The 10,947-nt window shown below is 49.6% G+C and overlaps 1 protein-coding gene across 1 annotated transcript in view; it reads right to left on the minus strand.

The window, feature by feature from the left end:
• Positions 1–7,032, minus strand: part of LOC127610312 (zinc finger protein 804A-like) — a 19,406-nt gene extending 12,374 nt beyond the window's left edge. The window contains exon 1 of the mRNA XM_052080289.1: positions 6,291–7,032. Coding sequence (XP_051936249.1) covers positions 6,291–6,407 — 117 coding nt within the window. The 5' untranslated portion in view covers positions 6,408–7,032. The remainder of the gene's footprint in view (positions 1–6,290) is intronic.
• Positions 7,033–10,947: the final 3,915 nt, after the last annotated feature.

A 10,947-nucleotide genomic window follows, 5' to 3' on the forward strand; every position in this document is an offset into this window, starting at 1 on the left:
AGGCAGAAGAATGAGAAACCAATTGAAGGAGAAGACGAGGCGAGGGAGAAGAAAGGCGGCCCGGTGATTGCAAAAAAAGCAACAACAACAACAAAAAAACAAAAAACGCAGACAGAAATCAAATGAAACGACGACTGGAAAGGCAAAGTCATAAAAGTCCCCGAGGGGAGACAAATGAGAAGGAAAAGGCGCAAGAACACAAAAACAAGCCGTTCTGCAAGCAGGCTAAAAGGGCCGACCGGTGAAAAAACAAAAGCAAAGAAAAGCAAAGAAAGAAACCAATCGCAGTGGTTCTCGAAGCTTTGACACTCGGCGTCACTTCAAAAAAAGGAAACGAGTTGGCTCCTCAAATCGCATCGCAATGACAACCGTTAACACACCAAAGAAGATTCACGTGTTCACGTTAGTGTCAGCCACCACAACTTTCAACACCAACACCAAATTTTTTTTTTAATTTTAAACAATTTGTGTCTTGTCTTTGCCCCTGCTCCAAAAATGTTTGTCTCCCTCTGTTGGACACAATTAGGATCCCGGCCAGTGACACATAAACATTGCTTAATTGAAACATTCTTAATTGAAATGAATGCATGAGTACTCCACAGCAAAACGGGGGCCGCTTTCACCAAAAGCTCTCGAATAGCACCGTGACAGCCCCCCCCAAGCCCCCACCCCCACCCAACGACGGCTGGCCAATCCAGCACCGAACCAATCATAGCGTGGCTCCGGTTGCATCGACGATCATTTCCAGACCAATTAAGTGAAGATTGGCTCATTTCCCGCAGCTCAGCAGGTGGGGGAATCATTGACACAACGGAGCGGGGGGGGCCGGGGGGGTGCGAAGGAGCGCGCGAGCGTGGGTAAACTTCCTCACTCTGCATCTCGTCCATCTGCTGGCGTTTCCCGCCGTTGCCATTACGCTTGGCGAGCATCCATCTGCCCCCTGACGGTTCCGCCCACCTCGTTGGCGGGGTTCACCCGAGTCGCCATGACGCCCTTTCGACTGCGCCGGCTCGCTACCCTCGGTTGCCATGGCGATGGAGTAGCTACATCAATAGATATACGCGACCCGCGTGGAGAACATCTTGGGAAGAAAAAGAAAAATCATTGTCTGGGGGATGGCGAGGGGGGTCCCGGGGGGGGGGGGGGGTGTCCTGCAAGTTCTTCTTAAAGGGCCACGACGGGATTTGGCTTGGAAATGATGCCAATGATCCCTCGGGCAGGCTCGTTTTGACCGTTTTTGGGCTTTTCTTCTCAGGGATCGTTTTGTTTTCTCACCGTTGGTTTTTCGAAAGCGCTCGAGAAATACACTTGAAATGAGAGGAGTCATTTTTGCCGCTCAGAAATCAGTCCAGTCGACCGTCGGAAGTCCTAAAACTGTTCCAAATGGACAGCGGCAAATTCCTTTTGAGCTCGACTTTGGATGCGTACCGCGTTGAGCCTTTCGACGCAACACCATGCGCCCGAAGAGTCGCAACAACGCACTCGGCCATTTCTGACCTCGTCACGTGCGACTTCTCTCACATTTTGAAAGTTGGTTTACATTGCGGAAAAAGGAGCTTGGGAGATGGCGGGGGGGGGGGGCGGATCAAGACGAATGATTGCGCAAATAAAGCCTAAAGACACTTTGAAATTGTCTCAAGGCGGCGGCGGCCCGTACGCTTTTCGGCTGAGACGGATGGGGGGGGCACGCGAGCCGGCTGTTCGTTACCGTGGAAACTTCCAAAAAGTGGTTGTCAAAAAAGGAAGCCCGGGAGCCTGTGTTGACGTTTCACGCGCTTCCTCCCGTCAGAGAACACGAAATAAGTCGGATGCTTCGGCCAAGTGCTCGCGCTGTCACAGGAGGACACACACACACACTCACACACACACACACACACACCCACGCATGGCTGTGGGCAGCAGATGGCTCCTCAGTCATGGCTGATGTTTCACACATCCACAGAGTTCCCGCCACACGCACACTCGTCATGTCACACACACACACACACACACACACACGGAAGGAAGGAATCTCTCTAATTTATGGAGCGAGAAGCCAAGTTGTTTGTGTGAGTTCAAGGCACACACACACACACACACACATTTATGACAACAAGTCATCTACAGCAAGAAGCAAAACTAGCAAGAAGTGTAAATGCGTCGACTTCAGAAATGACATCTGTGAAAAAACACACACACGCACACACAACGATAGCAACAACTACACACATACCTGCAGTGACAACGACACCCTTAAATACTCCACCAAAAAAAAAAAAACTCTTGTGACGCGGAGAAAGCGGCGGTACATTAATGGACGTTGCCGCGGCAACGCGTCGGCCGGGCTCGCCAATATTTGGGAAAAATTCCCAAACGCCATTCGGAAGCATCTTTCCCGCTCAAAGTTTCGGCTCATGAGTCGGGTTGACGCCGCAGGCGCTTTTCGAACCGAGAAGGACTCATCAACACGTTTGCCGAGGCCGAGACGTTCGTTCATTAAGATGGCATCGTTAAGTCACGAGCGACGGCGTTCTAAAAGCGGCCGTGCTTGCTCGCTCGGATCGTAAGAAAAATTTCTTTGACCCCTTGAAAGAAACGTGAAAATAAAAGTTTTCCAGTAAGACAACTTTTGCCAGATTTTAACAAGTAAAAAAAATATTAAAATAAAAATGGCCACAAATGGCTAAGTTAAAAAAAAGTTCCCTGTAGACAACGAGGCACTCTAAAGCGGCCTCGACAGTGCGAAGCCCAAGTGTCCATGCTGGCTGTAATGTGCGACTTTTTTTCATCAAAGAAAGTCCTTCCTCCATTCTCTTCGAGCTTCCTTTCAGCGTCAAGCATGCACCGACAGGAGACCATAAGGCACTCTAAAGAATTTGCATAGAAAAATCTGGATGTAAGCCGACTCAATGTAGCATTTTTTTTCCCCTTCAGGAAGAAAAGAAGTGACAGCTGTGTAGATTTCCCATTAATGCCGAGATTATGCCTTTGCTGATGACGTTACCAGCGTAATCCTCCGAATATTAGTCGAGACTACGCTCCCAAGGTCAAGTGCTCTCGCACGCACGCACGCCCACACTTTTGCTCTCTCATCGTCTGTCTCATTGAGTTGTGGTGAGAATTGAGATCGGGAAATCTCCAATTGGATAACTTTTTTTTTTTTTTGGAAAGGGGGGGGGCAAAGTCCATTTGAGGATTAGGATCGTTTATTAGTAGGGAAGAGGGGGGGGCAGGGGGAGGCTGATTGAGCCGTGACTTAGCTCGGTAATGGAGGTCAGGGGAGGAAATGGTGAAAATCAAAAAGCTACATTGAAGGCGCATATTTGACATCAAGCTAGCAGAAATGTGACGCGTACACCCGCTAAGCTAATTGAACCACTCGGTGCGATTTGTTTTTTATTTTTTTATTTCAATTCCCAAAAATGCTAATCCCGATAATTTGACCCCCCAAAAAATCGGAGAACTGATGAGTTGAAAACTAGATATTTGTTTATTACAATCTAGCATCATTTTCAGAGCCACAATGTGAACTGGCTTCATTTCCTGCGGCAAAGCGAATGGCGGGGAATCACCAACCTAATGTATATTTAAGATGATCCGGAGTCGGCTCCCGCTTAAAAGGCTCGGGTTTTATTTATTTATTATTCCCCCCCCCCCCCTTTTTTTTTTGGTGCCGCGCAAAGAACATGTCAGATCTCGGCGGCTTATTAGGAGGCGTGGCGCTTTCACGCCGTTTCATCAGAGGGCCGCCCGCGCCGACGGAGATAAAATTAGTCGGCGTGCGCACGAGGATCCGAGGTGACTGGCGGTTGTCGTGCGCGCTTGTTTGCCAATTAACTCTCGCCGTATATATATATATCGCGCGCTATTCCGGGAAAAGGTGACGGACGCAGCCGTGGGTTGAAATCACTCATTCTGACTTCAATTCTCTTCTTCAACTTGTTCGCGTCATTACTTTGACAGCTTTCGTGTCTTACTGGAGAACTTGTGCAAAAGTTGTTTGTTTTTTATTTTTAAACACTGATTAAGGGGAAAAATTCCTAGCATGGCAATAAAATGCACGGTCCAAAAGAATGCGGCGCCAGTTTTGAGCTCATAGGAGCGCAAGCGATGGTTTAGAGATAGTTTTAGCGCTGTCTGGTTAGTTAGCCGCCACTGCTACGCTGCTAGCATGATCCTTTAGGAGAAGGGCGGCGAGCTGCTAGAGTAGTACTAGTAAATCCATTCCAGGGAAACATATCGTAGATGTTTATGTCACAATTGATTCTTGCTAGGTGGCCCGGCCAATTTAGCGCTAAGGCTAAGGCTAATGTTAGCGCGAGCTGCTAGAGTAGTACTAGTTAGTAAATCCATTCCTGGGAAACATATCGTAGTGTTTATGTCACAATTGATTCTTGCTAGGTGGCCCGGCCAATTTAGCGCTAAGGCTAATGCTAATGTTAGCGCGAGCTGCTAGAGTAGTACTAGTAAATCCATTCCTGGGAAACGTATCGTCGTGTTTGTCACAATTGATTCTTGCTAGGTGGCCCGGCCAATTTACCGCTAAGGCTAAGGCTAATGTTAGCGCGCATCCATCGGTTGCAACGGCAGAACTTAAACTCTGGTCCAACCGCAAGTCCAAGAATCCCCGGAAATGACCACCTTGGTCCAAAGCGTTGGATGGTGGAGGCGGGAAGAGGAAACGGAGCCGCGGGAAAACGTGTAGGGCCCATTTTGGAAGCGCTTAAGTGGCTATTTAAAAGCTCGTTAGCAAGCAATGACAAAACATCTGCTGCCGTTTCCCGCGCAGTGGGGACTTGACGTCGGCGTGATCAACATCCAGGCCACAAGAGGGCAGTCATGAGATCATTCATGAAAAGTATTCCTCGACAACAGGAACAGTTTCACTCTTTTTAACAAGGAAAAAAGAATTCTTGTGGGATGACTTTTTCTTGGCGAAATACAACTTCTCGAAAACTTTGTAAGCTCACTTTTATGTTGAATTGAACAAAATGTTCAAGAAAAACTCCTTTTCATGTTTTCTCTGACAGACGTTTTTTTTCCCATAAAACGTCTTTTTTCTTTTTTCGCCATTTGCCAACTCGCTTATTTTTTTTTTGTCCCGTAGACCAAATCTATTCCCTGAAAAACTCCCCCATTCACCATCAAAGTGTACTCAAATGACGAGTTTTGCAGTTTTCCGCCGCGTCTGAATGCGAGAGGTGCTTTTCATTAAAAGGTTTTTGATTTTTTTTTTTGTCAAAGTTGCGATGATTACGCCTGGCAGCTCATCATCGAAGGAGCGCCGGCGCCAGGCACTCGGCTCCAGGCCCGGCCAGGCCGGGCCGGGCCGAGACTCGACCGGGCTGCCGAGCGTGGCGTCGCCGCCACCGCCGCCGGCGAGCCAGTGGAGCGCTTAGCTTAGCCCCCCCCCCCCTCTCCCCGCCACCCCCTCCCCAGCCCATCTGCCTCCCTCCCTGCGCCTCCAGTCAATTAAGCAAATGGAAGCAGCAATTAATTAACTGTGCAAACACTTTGATTAGAGAGCTGACAATCAAGTCAGGGGGCGGGGCCAAGTGATGTGGACGCCGACCTCATGACCGGGTGGGGGCATCACGCGGGGAATTCACATCGCCGAACGCACAATGGGGGCCCGCTAAATTACTTGCAGTGAATTATTGACGAAGCGTTTACCCCCCCCCCCCCCCCCCCCCAAAAAAAAGTGCATACTTGTGCAGCAAAAACTCAACAAAGCGAGATTTTCTAGATTGGAAATCAAGGCCAAATGCGCTCGTTGCGTCTGCCAACGTGCCGCAGCTTTTTCTTGGCAGCCGCTCTTTGCGTTGAGAGCATTTTGCTACAAATCTTGATCACATCAAGATTTTGTATTTTGCGATTCCTCCAAATCAGCCCGTTAGCATCTGCCTTCAGTCCTTTTTTTTAATGGACTGTCGCAAAAATGGCAACCTTTGCATCTTTCTCGAATGTCAGTCATCAGGGCGGGTTACGGTCATGCCCAAATTTGGGGGAACGCACCCCCCCCCCCCAACTTTTTCGACATTTGTGCTAGCAGGCTGACAATTTTGAACATCCGTCGTCATTTGTCAAGCCTGCTGCGCCTTGCGTAGTGATTTGATTTGATTATTTTCATGACGCGCCCCTCGCTTCCCCACTATAAAGTCCAAGCCAACATATTTGCTGGGTGCCAAAAAAAGATGAGTGATGATGCACCTGCCAATCAAAGTCGGGCGGCGGGGCCCCGATAACGTTTCTCATTGATGCGCGAAGGTATCGGGAAGGGCTTTCTTTGAAAAAAAAAAAAAGTGGCGTACCGTTTGGTTGTTTTTGCGTCCGCCGGCTCCGATTGGTCCTCGGAACACCCCTTTGATGCTCCTGAGCTGTCCGTCACGCAGGTGGGTGGAGCTGATCACGATGTAGTAGCACGCCATTGGAAGCTCCTCGACGACTTTTTTTTTTTTCCCGGACTGGCGCTGAGAGCGCAACGCGCAGAGTTGAGTCCGCTCGCGCTGCCTGCCGCTCGGGCCGATGAATTCTCAAGTTTCTCCTTGAAATATTTCGCAGGTCCTAAATGCGCCTCCTTCTTTTCTTCCGCTTGGCTTTTGGCTCGGGGCTTGCTCCCAAATGTTGCCCCCGGTATGCCCGCTGCAATCGCGGCTCCTTCTCTTCCTCCTTGCACACTTTTTTTCCTCCGCTGCTGCTCTGCTGTGTCCTGTCAGCGTGGGCTCAGAGAAGAAGAAGAAGAAGAAGAAGAGGAAGCATGGGCAGCACTGTCAGCGTGCCGCCGCCGCCGCCGCCGATGTGTTCTGCCGGCCAGCTTAACTGCGGCGCGTTCCGGCCGCATGCGTTGAGTGGCCGCCCTGATCTTTGGCTGCGCGTCCAGAGGAGGGCTTTGCTCCCCTGTTCCCCGCCGTTACCATCTGCCCTTTTTAACGCATGGAGTGCTGACGCTTGCTCTCTCTCTCTCTCTCTCGCTCGCCCCCCTTGCTTGCCATCCCCTCCTCTCCTCTCTTGCCGCCTTAATCATCTCCAGCTCCAGCTTTTCATCCTCCTCCTCCTCCTCCTCCTCCTCCTCCTCTCCAGCCAAAGGAGACAAGCTCCACCTACTGGCAAGCAGGGGAAGTGGTGTGGAGAAATTCTCCTCTTATTTCAATACTTATGGAAAACGAGGACGCGCTTTGCTCTGCTCACAATTAGGACAAATAGTTGGATAATTGCATGTGATGCGTGAGGCAAAAAAAAAAAAAGGCACGAGCTGACATTCGTGTGCCACTATAGTTGTACCTAGAGGTGCGCCTTTGTCAGATATATTTATCGCAACGGTCTTCAAAATGTTCACGCTCGGTTGAACTGAAGTAAAATAAATAAATTCATAGTAAGAATAAAAGATATTTTCTCGCATTGCGTGTGGCAAACGACTACATCCGTATCGCGGCGCCTCAGCAGCTAGCTTAATGCTAACACAAAATGGGAAACACCATAGGCGGGCTAACCCAATGAGCACCGATGCCCCTTTCGCCCCTTTCAGTCGCCGATATTTTGAACAGCATGTGGACAGATAAACCAGTACTCACAGGCACATATTCTTGATCCTCTGTAAAAAAAAAAAAACAAAAAAACTATTACTGGAGCTGAGTTGAGCTGAGTTTTATTTCATTCTGACCTCATCATCCGGCTTCTCATTCAAATAACACGTGCTCTACGTGACATACATTGTTGTTTTTTTTTGGGGGGGGGGTGGGAGGCCGGAAAGGATGAATGGTCTTTCTAGTCATTTCCACAGGGAAAGATAACGTGAGTTTACGAGAGTGGTCGTGCAGTCAATATGTCAAGGCAACCCTGCAGTACCTCTCGTGACAGGCAGGGGCGAGTATACGGACCTTAAGACGGCTCTGCGGGATCTTGAAAAGATGGCTGGCCATCGGGAGCGGCCGCTTCCCATCCCAAGTCTGGAGCCCTTAACAAAAGCGGTCTTTCTTTGATTGAATTTGGAAGGAAAATGCCACGAGGCGCATCCTCCGACTGTTTATGATCCGGAACATTGTGCGGCAGATGAATCCATAAAGGTTTGCGGTTTGAGCTGCCGCCACTGCTGATGGATAAAGAAGACCAAAAGACAGACTCTTCTTTTGGTCACGCGGGTGCTTACGTTGCCACAGAAGACAAAATTCTTTGCGGGTCTTGCTTCAAAAGGCCCCGAAAGGGAAGGGCTGGCAATTGGGGGGGCAACTCTGCTTTGGAACTGGCTGGCAGCCAACAACTTAGTCAATATAAGTCAAACGTGACGCGGGGAACCCGGTCAGTCGGCAGCCGCGAGCCGACCGGGATCTTAGCTCGTAAAAGGACGAAGACGCGCGGCAGCGCCTTCCCCATCCGCCCCGGCGGTCTGCTTTGCGGTGGCTTTTTGCTAAAGCGTATTCTGGGAAATAATTGTCGGCGGGAGAGCATTTGCTTTCCTCTCTGTGACCGCCGGCGCGAGGGACTGACTGAGACTTTGAAACCGCACAAATCTTCTAAGCCTAATGGCAACTTTGTGAAAGCAAACAAAGAGAAGCGCGCAAATTGCCTCTTCTGGTCGTCGGCTCTCATTAACCTTTTCCGCAGGACATCGTTAACGTGCACTCAGCGGCCACAACATTAGGAACACAAGCCCTCCATTTTCCCGCCCCGGTGTCACCAGAGTGACGCTGGAGCCCATCCTATCCTGTCTTTCATTTCTTATCCCCCCCCCCCCCCCCCCCCCCGGGCAGCCAAGTATCATCTAAAAGCAAAGGTGGGCAATTGTTGCGCTCAAGGCCCAAAATAAATACGTTTAAGTGTGTGTGTGGGTGGGAGGGGCTTGTGGCGGAAAAACATTCAAACTTGTTGTTGACCCGCGTGACCTCGAAACACGTCTCCAAACAAAGCACTAATTGGGAAGGCGGCTTTTATTTGCCGCCATTTCTTTCTTTTTTTTGTTGTCGTCGTCGCAGTGTCGAATCGCAACGTTTGCGCGGGGGAGTTGGGCCGCGGCGGGATTGTCGGGACGCCTCCCCGGAGAATCTCTCTCCGTCTCTCCGGCTCTCTCACACACACGCGGAGCAAATACTGCTGCAGAGCGTCGAGGAAAATAAAGGCCACTCTAAGCGGCTTATCTGATGAATTTCCCTCCCGTGATCCACGGCTGTAATAATAAGCTTAAAAACCTCCCCCCCCCCCCCCCTCCCCTAAGCGCCGCTCGATTCATTTGACACAAATGCAAATGTTGCCCGTTTAACACCATGCTGGTGCCCGCTATTTATTTACTCTTTGATTCTCTGTAAACGGGCACATTATGGAAGCGGTAAACATCGGTTTGCGTGGAGGAGGAGGGGGGCGGGGGCGGGGGGGGGGGCTGTTTGCAAGATAAAGAGGAAAATGTCACATACGCACGTTGCTCGACTTTATTTAATAATACATCACACGCGCGCCGGGAGCTATAAGTGTGTGCGCCTGAAGGAACACCCCCCCCGCCCCCGCCCCCCAAACATTTCTCCCTGCGACAGGGGCACCGTGTTTTACTGCTTTCCGATAAGAGTGTGTGAACTCTGACACGCTCTGCTGAACCATGAGATGGTCCAACATGGTGGACGGAGAATACAGAATACTTGAGCCCTTTTTCATTCAAAGATCCTCCTCCGTTTTACTGCAATAGCGCACTGAATTAAAAAAAAAAAAAAACATTGACATGCCGCGGTTAGGAAGCATCTTAAATCGTTTGTCCGCGGCTTCCTCCCTCCCAAAAAAAAAAAAGAAAAACAACCACGATATTTCAAGGTATCGCAAGTTGGTCAATCCCAGCCATGGGATACTGAAGCAAGTCTTCCTGGCCACTAGTAGGCGCTACACTGAACTGATTTCACACAAGTATCAATCAACTTTTGCGTGCGGCGGAAACGTCTTTGAGTACAATTATCCGTCACCGTCTTCATAAACGTTGAATACATCAAAAGTACTTACTAGTGCTATCGCTACTTGGGATTGGCGAGTAAACGAGTGATTAGCCATGTTGCTATCGGTCTGGAAAAAAAAAAGCGGCAAAGAACAATCCTACTTCTGCATCTGTCCAAATACGATCCATTTCTTGCACAGATGCAAACTTTTGGTTGGTCGGCACGTCGTTTGTCATTCGGACGCATTAGGAACCAATTCCGAGTATTGAAAGTAGCTTTTGAGAACCAAACTTTCTTGGACGCAAACTGTCTGAGATATATCGTAACGCTCACTCTGCGGTAGCCGTGCGATTTAGGTCGCCTCAAGAGTATTAGCATTTAAAAAAAAAAAAATTAAAAGACAAATATGATTGAAAATAGCTGGGTCGGATACATTTAAGTGAGGCTGTTGAAAATGGACGGCGTTAATGCTTCAGTGCCGAACGAACGGGTCGGCCACAAAGGAAAAGTGCCTGGCGATGCCTTTCGGCCAATGAAAATGCAGCTTAGTCGGCGCATGTTTATTAAATTTTTTTTTTCATTGCATCACGCATGGCGCAGAGACGACTTTGAGAAAATCCTCCGAGGGAATTTGGCCAAATGAGCCCCCAAGCGGAGGAGGCAGCTACCCTCGACAGATGGGTGACGCTAAATCGCCCGGGCCATCTAAAAGTGGGCGGAGCCCCGTCTCAAAGTCAGCTGGAGGCATCGCATTTCCCATTTATGGAATTCGATGGCACGCGGCTTCAAGTTTAGGTTCACGAAAGGAACGGGAAAAGTCACCGTCGCCAGTCGCTAACGCTGCTGCGGCGAGCGCTAACTAGCATGCGCGCGTTAGCAACGTTGGCCTCGTGTTCAAAAGCTATTGATTGTTCTTTGATCCCGAATTAATTATTCAGGCACATTTGCGGGAGGGGGCAGACATTTGATCCTGGGGTGAAATGGGGGTGGTGGGGGGGGGGGCAGTTGCTCATCTCGTTCTGCTTGCGGACGCATCATAGAAAGCCTTTTGAGCGTTTAT

Source organism: Hippocampus zosterae, chromosome 11, assembly GCF_025434085.1.
Source record: "Hippocampus zosterae strain Florida chromosome 11, ASM2543408v3, whole genome shotgun sequence".
Taxonomy (NCBI): Eukaryota; Metazoa; Chordata; class Actinopteri; order Syngnathiformes; family Syngnathidae; genus Hippocampus; species Hippocampus zosterae.